At 38.3% G+C, this 16018-nt stretch overlaps 2 protein-coding genes across 3 annotated transcripts in view; one reads left to right on the forward strand and one right to left on the reverse strand.

Moving 5' to 3' along the window:
* The window catches only part of IQGAP2 (IQ motif containing GTPase activating protein 2), a 254515-nt gene that overhangs the window by 59965 nt on the left and 178532 nt on the right, over window positions 1-16018 (reverse strand). For both annotated transcript variants that reach the window (XM_032774320.2, XM_032774329.2), the window contains 2 exons: window positions 14415-14578; window positions 5452-5542 (listed from right to left, as the gene is read on the reverse strand). In XM_032774320.2, the coding sequence (XP_032630211.1) occupies window positions 5452-5542; window positions 14415-14578 (255 nt within the window). The remainder of the gene's footprint in view (window positions 1-5451; window positions 5543-14414; window positions 14579-16018) is intronic.
* F2RL2 (coagulation factor II thrombin receptor like 2) lies at window positions 8514-12691 on the forward strand. Its single transcript, XM_032774352.2, has 2 exons — window positions 8514-8760; window positions 10803-12691. The coding sequence occupies exons 1-2, from the start codon at window positions 8697-8699 to the stop codon at window positions 11891-11893; spliced, it is 1155 nt and encodes a 384-aa protein (XP_032630243.1). The 5' UTR covers window positions 8514-8696; the 3' UTR covers window positions 11894-12691.

Genomic DNA, 16018 nt, shown 5'->3' on the forward strand with positions numbered 1-16018 from the left:
GTGCCTTGGTATGATAGGTAGCTGAGGCACTTATATCGTACTTTGCGACCGGCCCTTCTGCACCGAGCTCTAGCATATTGACAGTGGGGCTTCTTCTGAACATAAAGCTGCTGCTGCTCCAACTCTTTTTTTTGTTGTTGTTGTTTCTCAAGAGTTCTCCTCTCAGGGACTGTGTTTTCATGGCAAGACTATGCTAAGCAGCAAAACTTACCAATTCAAGGAGAGCAAAAAAGTAGATTCCCAGGTATACCCCTCAGTTCTTGTAGTATTTAGAATCTCAAATACTAGACTAGCCACCACCAGTGTTTTCCCCTGACCCTTCAACTGCTCAGATACACAAAATGCAGCAGTCCTGTCACAGAATGAAACTGAACGTTTAAGAGGGCCAAAGATCAGCTCACTCCTGTGATGTGGACTCTCTCAAAACACAGGATTTCTGTGACTGCTAGCAATGCATGCAAGGTATAAAAGACCTGCTTTGCTAGTTCAGGTCATAGAAGCAAAGTGAACTGTGATGTAAGTTTGCCCTGTGACTCCCCCACTCACAAAAATAGAATAAAATGGCTTAAACACAAGTCAAAACAAGCACCTGAAAAAGTATGGTGTGAATAGGAAAGCCCATTCCAACACTCTGCAAATGTGTCAATTTTTATGGCTATACAGATTTTTAAAAAGAGAATATATGAGTTCCACAAAGTTTTTTGTGAATGTGGAAAGTTTCACGTGAGATGTCATGTTTGTCAAAATTACACCATGAAATCAAAATATTTTTACTACTACTCTCTCATCTCTGTGGAAATCTTTAAACAGATCACAAAAATAAGCTTACAGGAAGCTCAAGACTTCCTGATGAAACAGGCACTTTTTAGTTTGTCACATCACTCAATTCATTCTTTGATATTATGCGGTTATCGACATCCTCCTTCCACCTCCTCTTCAAAAATAGATTCCTTTTCTACATAAATCCTTCATTGAAATTGGTGTCCAACACTTCAGATAATTTTCGTTCAAAACAATGGCTAACATTACACTTGTAGTTTGCCCGTATTTTTGCACGCACTGTTCTTTAATTTGTTTGCCTTCTTAAGAAAGCCTCCTTGAGGTTTATGGGTCAAAATGAAATTCTCAGCGTGATTATAAGAAAATATAGAGTTCAAGTCTAGACCACTTGATCTTAGTGTGTGTTAGCATCTTCAAAGAAAGCACGCTTGCATATTCCTTGTGGGAAATTTGTAAACCCAACTTTTCTCATCTGAAAATTGATGACACTGAGTTGCCTTGGCAGGATATGGATATTATTTGTCCGACTGACTTCTTTTGTTCCATGCTGAGCAAAGGCCTTAATGACTTGACAAAAAAAAAAAAAAGGTTGTGTGTTTGTGACTTGCTTAAAAAAAAATTGTATGGCTTGAAAAGCCTGCTTTTTTGAATGCTAAAGCTCATGAATATTCATAGTATGTATATAATACAAACATGGTGCCATAAAACAAAACAGACTATGAAAAAGTCTATTGCTGCATCTTTTTACTGATTCCCACATAGTCCCAGCCTTTCTTAGCCAGATTTCTTATTGCATGGTAATACCTCCTGTATTATCTAGCAACGTGACACAATGTTTGTGTGGAAATTAGCAGGGAACTAACTATATAAACTTTAGAATGTCAATATTTATATTGCTCCTAAATGAGTAAACAATCTTGTCTATTCCAGTCTCATTCTCTAATTTTTGCTTATCTTTGTTTACAATGTTAAAAGATCCGTTTTTCTTTGTGCACAGATTTTCCTTCATGTTTCTCATGCCTTTGCCTCACAGCTTCATTAAAAGCACTTACCCCATCAAAGGAGGCATTAGAATTACCAAGTGCAAAAATGTTCAATGTGGGTAAATACGTGCATTTGAGCCATTCTAAAATGATAAAAGCCAGATGCTTTTCACAGATATTTGATCTGTTAAGGTTTCCCCCCAAAGGTTTTAAGCACATCTGATTGATTAAATCAAGGCACTAGGTTCAGTTAATCTTAAAAACAATAGCAGTATCAAATTCAGCAACATTGAAGAGCTATGCATCTTCAGTAGCTAGCCATATATGTTCAATACTACAAAGGTTTGTTTTATTCTACGCTATCAACATCCAAGGAACATTTTAATTTAACACAGTAGGTTGATCTTTAGCAAATAAAATACAGCTACTGAAAGGGGAATCGAAAAAATTTAGTAATGGCAAAACATTTGATGACCACATATAAGCAGTAATTACAGTAAAAACTGTTTTATCTGGCATGTTGGGAGAATGGGAGGTGCCAGTAAGTGAAAAATATCAGTTAACTAAAAGGGTGGAAGTGTGGGTGCAGGAAGGGATGCAGGGCTGGCGCATGGGAGGGGTTGTGGAGCATGGGCTCTGGAAGATGGGTGTGTGTGTGTGTGTGTGTGTGCGCGCGCGCACGCGCGGCCGGCCTCAGGCTGGGTTGCAAGAGTGCTGGATCAGGGGGTGCTCACCTTAGGTGGCTTCCTGCAAGCGGCAACCTATCCCAGTTGCTCCTAGGCAGAGGCATGGCAGGTGGTGCCACGCACTGCCCTGCCCTGCTCGCTAGCTCCACAGCTCCCACTGGCTGGGAACCACGGCCAATGGAAGCTGTGGGAGCGGTGCCTGCAGGCACAGACAGCATACAGAACCACCTGCCAAGCCTCTGCCTAGGAGCCGCCCGAGGTGAGCGCCCCCCAGATCCAGCACCTCGCACCCCAACCTGCTGCCCTCACTCTCTTCTTGCACCAAAACTCCCTCCAAGAACCCATGTGCCACATCCCCTCCCGCACCCCAACCCCTTGCCTGTTCTGCACCAACCGGACTATAAACCGAAATTTCAATGAAGATCAGAAATGCTGGTTTATAGAGCTTTCTGGTTGGTGACGTGTTGGATAAAACAGCTTTTACTGTATATTGTTGCCAATTAAATTTACAGGATTCTCATTCTAAAACTTTTGCTGGTTGATCCTCTGCTTGGACTGGGAGCAAATTCCCAGTCATGTACAGCAATGACCTGAAGGACTAGTTTAAAGCTCATTTTTTCCCTCGCAAGTAAGGAACAGCAGGTCAAGCTGGGGGCTTTGACTGCTAGGCCATGTCTACACTACCCACCGATCCGGATCAGTGGGTAGTAATTGATCTATCGGGGATTGATTTATCGCGTCTCATCTAGACGCGATAAATCAATCCCCGAATCAACGCCCGTACTCCATGTCGGCAGGAGTAGTAAGTGGATTCGACGGGGAAGCTGCGGCGGTTGACTTGCCGCCGTGAGCACGGCCAGGTAAGTTGAACTAAGATACTTCGACTTTGCGTAGCTGAAATTGCACATCTTAGATTGATTCCTCCCCCCCAGTGTAGGCCAGCCCCTAGTGATATCATTTACCCTCAGCCTGTCTTGGGACCTGGAAAAGAAAGCTACTTTAGCATTTCAGATAAGGACAGGATAATTTACAATTTTCGTTTGTAAATTCCTGTACATAAGAGTTTAGTAATCTGTTCTTCTTTCTTGCTCGGCTCTATGCTTCATTCTCATTATATATAGCTGATCAGCATTGTATATGGTTTGATCTTTTCTGTTGCCTGGGGAAGGTTGCTTTATTTGAATAAGTAACAATATACAAGAGGTAGAGGAAAAACAGTTATCTACCTTTTCGTAACTGTTGTTTGAGATGTGTTGCTCACGTTCATTCCATTTTAGGTGTGTGCACACCCACAGCACAGTTGTTTGAATTTTTTGCCTCAGTAGTATCCGTAGGGCTGGCAACTTCAATAGAGGGGTAGGAGGACAGATAATGGAATGGACATGAGCAACACATCTTGAACAGTTATGAAAAGGTAGGTAACAAGTGCTTGTTCGTGTCAATTCCATTCTAAGTGACTCACAAGCAGCATTCCTGGAGGTGGGCTTGGAGTTCCCAGTTGTGTGGCTTCCCGTACTGCTCTACCGAAGGCAGCATCATTCTGGGGTTGCTAGGTGATTGCGTAATGGAATGCAAACATATGGATGGACGACCAGGTCATGGCCCTGCAGATATCTTGAATTGGTACATGGGCCAGGAAGGCAGCCGACGAGGCTTGTGCCCTGGTTGAATGAGTGGTTACAACTGCTGGCAGTTGCACTTTTGCCTATTCATAGCAAAAATGGATAAAGGCAGTGATCCGTGATGAAATTCTCTGGGTAGAATGAAGGGCCTTCCTGTGTCCGTCTGCCAACACGATGAAGAGCTCTGTCAACTGTCGCGTGCAGAGTAAAGGGGGAAGGAAGGGGGAAGAAGAGGCATAGATGGGCTGAGGATTGAGTCCCCCTCTACTGGTGCTTGCAGAGCAGGGGAAGCTGCCGCTACACAACGTGCTTCTCCTAGACTCCAGAATCTTCAGCCTCCTTTCCCCCCCTCATTGTTTCCAGAGCCAGTGGGCTGTGCCAGTGTGGGGTAAGATGGGCACCTCCCAACTATAGTACTGTATTGTACTGTATGGCAAAAAAATTTTTTCCCTGGAACCTAACCTTCCTTCCTCCACACCCCCCATTTACATTCATTCTTATGGGGAAACTGGATTCGCTTAACATAGTTTCACTTAAAATCGCATTTTTCAGGAACATAACTACAACATTAAGTGAGGAGTTACTGTAGTTATAAATCCTTCAGATTTGTTTGTACTCTGTCTTCTAAAAAGTTTTGACATTCTACATACCCTGGGTTCAACAGGATAACCAACTTCTCTTACGCTACTATCTTCTTACAGATTCAAAGCAAACTGTTGCATTATGAATTGGAATAATCATTTTTTTTTTTAGTACTTAGTCACATGCTCTTAATTTTTCAAAGTTGGAGTATTTACTGGCATTTGTTAAGAGGTGTTGTTATGAAATAAGAAATCTGACTAACCAAGCTGTAACCATGTAGGAATTCAGTCTTGCAACATAGGTCAGGACTTAGACTTGTACACAAGACTTCTTTCAAATGTTTTCTATTACCACATAGAAACTTGTCAAACAAGCAAAATCTCTTACATGAAATGCTTCACATGTCTCATTCCCTCCTTGAATCTATTTTCATATCTATGCAAAGGAGATTTATTAATGTACTGTATTTCATCAGCTCTGTGAAAATGTATTAACATTTGAAATCTTTGCTCTTCTATTACCTTGGGTAATACTGATTTCCAAAATTACTAAGACAAAACAGTTGTCCTTGTGTCTAGGTAGATGTAATTATATTTTACATTTAATTCTTATTTTAATCATAATCTTGCTGTAATGAAAAAATATATTTTTGTTTCCTAAAAATAATTAACTCTAACTTACCTAGCCAACATATTAAAGTGTACATGAATTAAAAAAAAAAGAGTTCAAAATCTCATCTTTCTTTACCCTGAAAAAAAAAAAAACGGTATTTCAATGTAGATTCAGGTTGATACTTACAATTTGCTGCTTCTTCTATATTACTATTAGCATCATTGATTCCTTTTTGTATCTCATCTAGCCAGAGAACTGCTGTCTCATCATGAGATTCCTGGGAGAGAGAGATGGAGAAATATTTATACATAAAATACAGTAAGTTAAACTCAGTCAGAAAACACACATTATTAAAGTTTCAGTAGACGGAAAGCTCTTCTAAAAGCCTGAGGACACTAAACCTCATTTGACTATATGAACCTAGCAATTAACAAATAAAGATCACAGATAAAAGCTAACGTTTAGATAACACACTTTTCTTCAGCACAGTAAGTGTATATTCACCAAAATGCAAAATTCCATTTAACATGTGAAAGCTTGGATAGTAGGTTTATTCTACCGAAGACAGATATAGATTTCTGAACAGAGTTAATTTAGCAACAATTCAATTTCCATAATTCACCAGTGAACAGAGGAAAAGGAGCATTCAGATAGCAATATGATTCCTCAAGGACATAGCATAAATCCAACAGAAGCTTACAAACAGTTAACTTTTCTTTCAAAGCTCTTCATTGGAAATCATGTATATGTACAGACAAGTAAAAAGACATCAAAAATATCAGAATGAACTTTCACAGAGAAAGACAGCTCAGATTTAGTAATGCAAAGTTTTCTTTAATTTCTGAATTTTTTGAATCATGAAGTACATGCCAGGACAGGTGTTGCTTTTAATTGGATAACTACCGACTATCGAATTTTACCTCATAGGCAATACAAGTCAAATTTTCAAAAACAGCTTCTTTTGTGTGCCCCCAATTTGCAGTCTAAAATAACGCATTTGGAGGTTTAAGTGCCTAAATATACAGAAACTGAAGTAAATAACTGCTGGCATGATTTAATACACAGAATTGTGAGCACAAAAGAAGAGACCCTAGCAAGGTCAGACTCAAGTTAAGCTCAATTAAGGTGTTTCTAGTGCATTGATCACTGAAATAACTGTGCACCAGAAATCTGGGGTTTTGTTTTCCACCCACAGTCTCAAAGAATGGCACAATTTCTAGCATGCAAATCTTAAATTAATGCCTGGGATATCAGAGAAGTAGTAAAGCCGGAGGACACTGCTGCCAAAAACAAACAAAAAATGCTAGATGCTATCGGAGGACAGACTGATTTAGGAGGTACTTAAATGGTCTCATTCAGTGTTCAGGAATCAAAGTCCACACCCATTAACAACTAGCTGGAAAGCAATGTTAGTTACAGTGTCAGCAGTTGGTTGGGAGGACAGTCAACCTCTCACTGCAGAAGTAAATTGCTTCCATTGCTTAATAAAGATACAAATGGTAACTGCTAATAAGAAAAATTTCATGTAACACAGGGGGACTTTCTATAGAGAAAAAGACAAAAGTACAAGAGTTACATTAGATTATGAAACCCATAAAATGTCACTTTAGCAAAGATACAAAATTGTACAAATATATGCCTACAAAAATGAAATTTAGGAAGATGTCACATAGGGGCAGAATGCTAAGATAGCCTGGTGTGTGGTGAACCAGCTTGATGGTGGATCTCAGTGTTTTCACTTATTTTATTTCAGGCCAAAACCCAAATGAATCTGTACTCTGCAGAGGTAACGGTAATGAGAGGATAGAGGATGTGTAAAAGCTCTTTCATTAGAAAAGTGGAACAGATATTTGTGTGGTAAGTGTGACAAGAATGTATCTATCCATGCACAACACATGTATATTTTTGATCAGCATTTACATATGTATTTTCTTATAGTAAACTGCATTTGATCTCGATTAGAACAGTGGGGAAGAGTACAAATTGATGCAGAAAAAACATTTATGAACACAATTTGCATTTCAGGTCACTTTCCCCACACTTTGAGCCTTAAAACAGCAGGAACAAAAAGTCAACTCCTATTTTTAAATTAGTGTAATTTTTCTCTCTCCCTCTCCTCCCGAAGTTTGCTACGAGGATTTACAGAGGAAACAACTGTAAGCTTGTAGAATGCATTACTGTTTGCTTATTTTCTTATAAAACTACAATACAACAGTCTCACATTAGTCTTGGAATATTTTAATTCTGGCATCCAGTTCAAAGAACTTTTAATTAAAACTCAAAATACTCTTTACTTCCTACCAAACTGTCAAGTAACACATAAGCTATGCATGAGCACAAAGATTTCAAAACAGAACTGCCTCACAAGCATGATCAGAATCAACTATATCTCAGAGATTCAATGTGAGGTGTAGTTGCAGCTATTACAAATCAAAATTACACTGTTCAGAGTATCATTAAAGAGTGAGTCACTAAACTTCAGCTAGAATCTTGGGATTGGGGAGTGAGGCATGAAATATTTTAACTCCCCAAGATCTCAGATTTTTTCAGAATTATTACAATGTTCGTAAGGATACGGCTTCTGGGCCAGGTAATAATTTGTTATTCTAAGCTTATCAGTAAGTTGGAAGCCAGTGGTGTTGTCCAGCATTTTGAAGTTGTCTGCTGGAAGCCAGTCATTCATCATGTGACACATAGGAAGCTTTTAAAAAATAATTTGTGTAACATTTCCTAAAGATGTAGGCTGTTTAGGGATAGGAACTGTTTAAACAAAGCAGACGGGACAGGACAGCCTACAGACCACTGTCAATTGGTAACTGATAGGCAGGTGACAAGCTACAGCACAGTCTAGCTAGTCTGAGTGAAACATGCTTGAATCACTGTTACCTCATCCTCCCTTCCCCATCCCCACCAACACCATGCATTTGTTTCCTCTTGTAATTTAATTAAGTTTGTAAGTCTTTAGGACATGGACTTTCTTTTTACTACATATTTGTACATATTAGCACAACGGGGCTCTGATCTTTGATTGGGGACTCCAGGTGTCAAACACTTTCTGTGAATATTCTATGGAGAAATATTTTCTTCTGAATATTTTATGTATAAATTCCAACAAAGTAAAGGAAGACTAAAAAACTCTTCATGTTCATGGTAAATTAGGAGTTAAATTACAGAAGTTAAAGCAATTTAATCTCTTCTGTATCAGCCGGAGGTTGAAACTGAGTCATGTGTATTTACATATTCAGATGTCACACCCCATTGCTGAACTAGAGAAAGAATGAACTAGTTAGTTTCTGTCAGTCCCGTACACACAGAATGCTTCTGGATGGCAGACCTAAAACCCCAAGGTCTTTTACACAAAAAATGTGGATTTAAAAACCTTTTCAACTGAATTAAAGAGGCATTTTTCCAATTGGATTTAACTTGCAACAATGAAAACATTGGTCTTAATTATAACCGGATTGCTGTCTCTGTCCTCAAGTCTACGGCAAAGAGGTAAGCTCTCTGGTTCTAGGTCTATTTTAAATTATCTGTATATTTCAGCTGGTACCATGAGCATTGTGCTTATCTTTTAGATGCTTCTGTTAGCAGGCTGATACACCGCATACAAAGTCTCAGCTGAGGCAGATTTTGATTGCTCTATTTCAGTTATTTTGAATTTCTCCCCACAGTGGCCCTTGATAGTTTTGCTAATTGACAAACAAAATGCAATTGTTTTTGTGTTTACTGAAATGTGATTTCCCTCATAACCCACTTCCCCTACAGTACTTGTTCCTACAGTGTTGATAGTACTGAATTTATGGGATCACACCTTCTGTGTAGAAAGAGAGCATAATGAATACAGGATTAACACTTCACAGAAGGTACCACTGTAAGGAAAACTCAGTTGATGGAGGTAAATTTGTATCCTAAATACCTGGGGAAAGCCACCATTCCAAAACACTGGGCCCAGAGTCTCACTGGAGTTTGTGAGAAAAACACAATGATTTCAGTGCGAGCAGAACTAGACATTTTCTATGAAGATTAATTGTTTTTGTATTTATTTATTTAAAAAGTGCTCTGATACACCAGTCTCTTTAAAGGGCAGTCATGCCCAGAGATGTGACTAAAAATAGTATAGTCTTACTCAGATCTGCTTCCTATGCGTATTCTGTCATGGCTGTAATGCCTGGATCTAATTGTTATTTCCTGTATTTTTTTTTTTAATCCAGAAGAAATTGGTTATGTCATGTTACGTCAAAAAGACTAGGATTCAAAGATTCAGATAGGACTGTTCTACATCTTACAGTTTGTTCAGAATTCTGGAGCTAGGATTCTAATTATACAAATAGCAAAAACTTTATTACGGCTACAAGATTCAAGTGAAAGACATTATATAGGTGTAAAACAGAATTATTGTTTTGCACACTTTTTGTTTTGAACACTTAATACTAGCACTTCTTTACAAAATTCTATGCCAAGCCTTATCAGGATTGTTGATATTAGGAGAAGAGGCTAAATATGCTCATTAATCTTTGTCTACATAGTAAGAGAATGTTTACTTTAGTGCCGTTTTCAGAGTTGTCTGCAATTCATTACACTTTTGCAGATAAGTAAATAGCTACCATCATAGCATTTTTCACATACATAATATTTTTTCAAAGCACTTTACAAAATAAGGATAACCCCACATAGTGGAACTGACGCAGATAGATTTGCCAGCTGTAGAATCAGAAATAAAACACAGATGATCAGCCCCATGCTTAGTACTTAAGACTATAGCTGCCCTGCCCCAAAACAATGGAGAGTAGTAGCTATATCAGTGCTTCTTCATGCTAACTGGAGTGAATCTGGTTTGCCTTCTGAGCCAAGAGGTAAAGAGCCAGAGTGGCTAGCTTTTTATTTATTTTTTTTTAGAAAAAGGGTGGGGACAAGACTCTTGGGTGTTTGAATACCATATCAGGAAGATTTTTATATGTAAAGATAAAGGGCAAACATTTCTACATATAGTTCTAATTTGAAAAATGGGTATGTAAAAATGGCACCTCTTATTCAACATATTTACCTTTTACACAGTCATATGTGCTTGCTTAAGTGATGAAAGTTTTTACTGCTTATTATTCCTGTTTGAACTGCTGAACCAAAAGTTGAGGCATGTGAGTCAACAATTATATTCTCTTTGTACATCAGCATGGTTTATCAATTTCAGTAAGTTACACCTGTGAAAATCCACTAAAGATAATGATGTTGCACAGATGTCATAAGCATAATTCTGCCACAAAAAACTGATTATTCTTAAAACAGAAAGAATACAGCTTGATCAAGGCCAGCTGAGTATTCAGGGCTGAGAGTCCATTTATAAATACAGTTATGAGGGGTTTCCCATACCACATGTGATACAGGAATCAGAGACAACACAGTACACCACAATGGCATTTTTACAGACTCATTCTTCAGATTAAAGCTGCACTAATTTCTCTCAGAAAAAAGGTATACATCATGATTCTGTCCAGAGTACATATCTTATGTTTTAGCTATTTTCTTTTTTTAAATCTCAGATTCTAAACATGGTGATAACAGCTCCACAAGTCAAGATGTGCCTGATATTAAGACCTTTCGTGGAATGCCACAAGGCACTTATGATTATATTCCCCCTTCTGATATAGAAGGCTGGACAAAGACTGTTCACAACAAAGAACACAAATGCTCTTCAGGAAAGTCAAATGGCTCAATACTGAAAGTTAACAATACCACAATGGAGTACCTTAGTAGTTCTTTGAGCACCAAACTAGTACCCGCAACATATATTCTTGTAGTTTTATTAGGTGTGCCATCAAATGCCATCACTCTGTGGATGCTGTTTTTCAGAATCAGATCTGTTTGTTCTGCCATCTTCTATACAAATTTAGTCTTTTCAGATTTTCTATTCTGTATCATACTGCCATTCAAGATAGCATACCATCTCAATGGAAACAACTGGATATTTGGAGAAATAATGTGCCGAATGACGACTGCCATTTTCTATGGCAATATGTATTGCTCCATTCTACTCCTCATGTGCATCAGCATCAGTCGTTACGTGGCTATTGTTCATCCGTTCACCTACAGAAGTCTGCCAAAGCGTACCTATTCAACACTAGCATGTGGAATTGTGTGGACAATTGTTTTCCTGTACATGCTGCCATTCTGCATAATGAAGCAAAGCTACTACTTAGAACAATTAAATATCTTTACCTGCCACGATGTACATAATGCCTGTGAAACTTTATCACCATTCCAATTCTACTACTTCATCTCTTTAGCAATCTTTGGATTTGTAATACCACTGACCATTATTATTTTTTGTTACATCTCAATTATCCAAACGCTCAATACTTATGAGCGGAAGTGGCTTTGGTATGTTAAAATAAGTCTCTTGATCCTTATGATTTTTGCCATCTGCTTCACACCAAGCAACATCATACTTATTGTCCATCACGTTAATTACTACTACAACAAAACAGATGGCTTATATTTTTTCTATCTTATTGCTTTGTCTCTAAGCAGTTTAAACAGTTGCCTTGATCCATTCCTTTACTATCTGATGTCCAAAATCAGAGAACAATCCAATGTTTATCTCACAATGGTAAAAATATCCAGGGAAGAATGAGTTAAATTAAATGTCCAACATTTATTATTGTGACAGATATATAAATGTCTGATAATTCATCAAAAAACACACTATTTAATTGACTATTGTCTTATAAATTCTAATTGGTCTTTTTTAATGAAAAAAGAAAGCAGAAGTTCAAAAGTATCTTTCTACATAAAATTTGGAAGCAAGTAAATCTGAAGGACTTCTAAAAATACAGTCTTGAAATTTTATCACAAGTTTTGGTGCTGTTCTTGAAGCTACTACTCCTGATTCAGGTGAGAATCTGTTTTAATTTAAAAAAAATATTAAGTTTCTAGCCCTCACTTCTATGGAGAAAGGTCCAAAAATGTGAATCCTAAAAGCTCCAACAACAGAGGGCAAATAAGACTCAAATGGTATTTTTAAGCCAATATCACTATTTTTGAAAACTTTGGGTTGGCTACCCTGAAAATACCTAATACCACTAACTTATGATCAATGGATTTCTATTTTGCCCTCTTTTGAAGTGCAGTAAGAAAAGCCATTTACAGGCTGCAGTTGTGAGCTAATTGGGCTGCAGGCGGTCCACGGGTTGAGAACCACTGCACTGGAGTAATGAAAATCAGGTACAGTGCAATCTAGTACTTGCAAATCAGACACTTGCTTTTAACCTCCACACCTCATCCTTAAAACTATGACAATTAAATTGGAGATAACGTCTGCTTATATGAACAGGAGCTCTTCTGGGGGGCAGGGATGGTGAGTATGGTGGATTTTATTGAACTTTGGTTTAGCCAGTAAAAGGCCAAATAAAATAAAAAGTGGCTGAAGAAACTGAATATAGTCTTCACTGTTTAAAAAGGAGACAACTTAAAAATCATATCTAAAAATGTTTACCTGCCACTGTGACAAGTTACACCCCAAATTACTGTAATTTATGAGACTGAATATATCACGTTCTTAAACACGTACTTTAAAAAAAAAAGTTTCATTCCTTCCTTTGCAGTAATCAGTTATTTGGGTTGGTTTTTTGAGAGTTTTTCACAGAGCAAAAGCATATTTAAAGTAGCAGAGAAAGGACCACAAAAAGCAAGAAGAACATAAGGCTTGTCTACACTTACCGTGGATCGATGCTGTGGCAATCGATCCATCGGGGGATTGATTTAGTAGGCCCAGTGAAGACCTGCTAAATTGACCGCTGATTGCTCTCCCATCAACTCTGGTAGTCCACCAGAACAAGAAGCATAAGGTAAGTTGACAGGAGAGTTTCTCGCATAGACACTGCAGTAAGCTGACCTAAGCTACGTCAACTCCAGCTATTTTATTCATGTAGCTAGAATTGTGTAACTTAGGTCAACTTTATCCCCAGTGTAGACCTGCCCACAGAAGGGGAACAGTAGGGCAACTGTAAGTATGTGAAAACTACATTCAGTGCTTTTTTAAGCTTCTGAAAACTCTTTAAAATTTCTTGTCCTGAACTACGATGAAGTTTGTTTTTAATCAGAGTACCTCCATAATTTATAAGAATTGGGAAAAATGAAGGTTTACTTCAAAAGCCGATACAGCTTCCATAAAACGTTAAGACCTCCCCTCATTGTAGTTACTGCAGATGACTAGATAGTTTATAGCAGCATATATAAATACTCTGTAAGTACCATGCAGCAAAAAGCTCCCATAATTTAGCTTAGGAATGTACAGCATGATTGTTAGACAGAATACTTGAGAATATATTTTAAATACTTTGCCAAAAGCTATAGTTAATCTTGTGTTCAATTACATTCTGAAAGCAGTTATGTTAATTTGTTTACAATTCCTAAAACTCTGATGCTAGCCAAGGCACAGCTTTATGTGGAAGCTGACATTGTATCCTGCTAAGATGGTTTACCCTAAGTAGCGTATCAGGAAGACAATCAGCAAGCTTGTGACCGACCAACCAACCAACCACCACAACCACAACCACAACCACAGGATGGTGTCAAAGTTAAAGGGATCATAAAGACGATCAAAAACCCAAGTTTACTTTTAAGCAAATACAAGGGTTCAGGAAAGAGTAATTTCCAGGAATTTCTTTTGAAAACTGTCACTGCTTCAACCCTCCCATAGGTGACAAAAGCTGCAGCTTTCCATCTAGCTGTGAAATACTCATCCATCCCTAATCCTAGAAACAAGAGGCCAGATCTCCCGCTCAGCTCAGATAACCGCTTCAGCACAATTCTGGCATAAATACCATATTCTTAAATATTTGACGTGATCATGACAGGATTAGATAAATTAGGAAACATCACATGCACAATGACAAGCATGCACAACTGATTTTATCCTCCCCAGCTCCCATTCACAATACAAGTTTCAGTGGGAGGTGGAATTACTTAGTGCTCATAACATTTTAATTGGCACAAGAGAGACAGACACCACAACCACTGCAAATATGGTGGTGGTGAGGGAGGACCAACATACAAAATGTGGTGGTGATGGTGGAGGAGAGATGAGACAAACATACATTCAGGTTTGGCATTTAATAAACTGACAAGTATCAATGAGCCAGCTGAGGTTCTACCTTGCATTTCTGCACTTTGGCATCGTGCAGAACATCTTGATAATGCCTTGCATTTGTTGGGTTCACATCTTGCAATTTGACTGTAGGCAACAGCAGTGTTTCTAGAGTTTTCCCAGGATTGCCTTGGTCAATAGCTTCATTAATGTAGCTAACTGCAACAATTCCTAAGAAAGAAAAAAGGGAAATTAACATTTAAAGAGGTGATAATAGTAAAAGCCCAGCCACATATCAAGTTTATTCAAAAAAGGTAGTGTCATAAATGAGTAAGTGTGAACATCAAGTTACGGTAAGCAGCAACAGCAAATTCTAAAAAGTCTTTCTTCTCAGATATTGGCAGTTCATGCCAAGCCAGCCAGTGAGACCAGATTTTTCCTTCTCTGTCAGCCAATTGTTTAACTGAATCTGATTTAAGAACAAAACAAAAAAACCCATATCCTTTTCTAAAAAGGAAGAAATTCCCTGTTTTGTTCTACAGTAGGATGATCCATGTACATCTCTTCAAACAAACAAACAGACTTAACACCTTAGTGTAAAGGTTTGGGCTTGTTTACGTTGCAGTGCTCAAATAATCATTCTGAAGTGATTTTCATCTCTGACTATTCCAAATAATTTAACATATTAGTTTTCCTAATACACATACCTATTCTGACCTCAATTTATGGAGATTATCGTATCTTTTCAAGTCATCAACATCACCACTTTAACATCACGGAACTATTTATCTGGAACATGCATCTAAGTCAAAGTTCTCAAACTTGGCTGCCTAAAGGAAAAGTACCTTAATTTTGAAAACTGCTGCACACTTATAGCTCCCACTGAATTCACTGAACTATGGGGTATGCAGCAGTTCTGAAAAAAGTGGTCTGATTTTTTTTTTTAAGTGTATTTAGATAGCTATCTTTAGACAACTCAGTTTAGAAATTTTGACTCTAGTTAATAGAAAGCACTAAAACACACTGTCCTGAAGGCTTTTCATAGAACCCCGCTACACCAAGTCTGAGAGTGAGTATAAATTCTTGCGGATTGCTTTGCCATCACCTGTGACAGTGTGCATTCCAGTTGGTGGCTGCCTGGGATCTGTTGAGGTTTTTCCATAGTGTGTATATAAAACTGAACTGGTGAGGTCATAGTTATGTGACCTCACAAGGCCATAACCTCTTAGGAGACTGGCTATTCCTCAGGTGGATGTAAGCTGGGTTTTTTATGACAACCATGGGGGCAACACCAGTCAGGAAAGGGAATTTCTGTGCACTGGGAAGCAGGGCCTGATTTAGATGCAGCAAGTTTCAGAACGCTCTGTTGGTACTATGTACAGTTTCAAGCAAAGCTGCCCCCTGCCAGTGGGCAGTAGTAGACCAATGCAATCTGAAAACAGCTACGATTCATTATGACTAAAGTTGCTAACATGAGGCCCAAGTTTGAGACCCTGAGCACCTCAAGTTTTATGGACTTAAAGCAGAGCAACACTGAATGTGCTTAACAGCCGCCCACCGCAATCGATCTGATTATGTAAAAAGGCAGACCATTTTAGTTATTGACAACTGTTCTGTTTGCTGAATACTACCCTTCTTTCCTGAAGTGTACACCTCACAGCTTGATGTTTT

This window comes from Chelonoidis abingdonii, chromosome 6 (assembly GCF_003597395.2).
Source record: "Chelonoidis abingdonii isolate Lonesome George chromosome 6, CheloAbing_2.0, whole genome shotgun sequence".
Taxonomy (NCBI): Eukaryota; Metazoa; Chordata; order Testudines; family Testudinidae; genus Chelonoidis; species Chelonoidis abingdonii.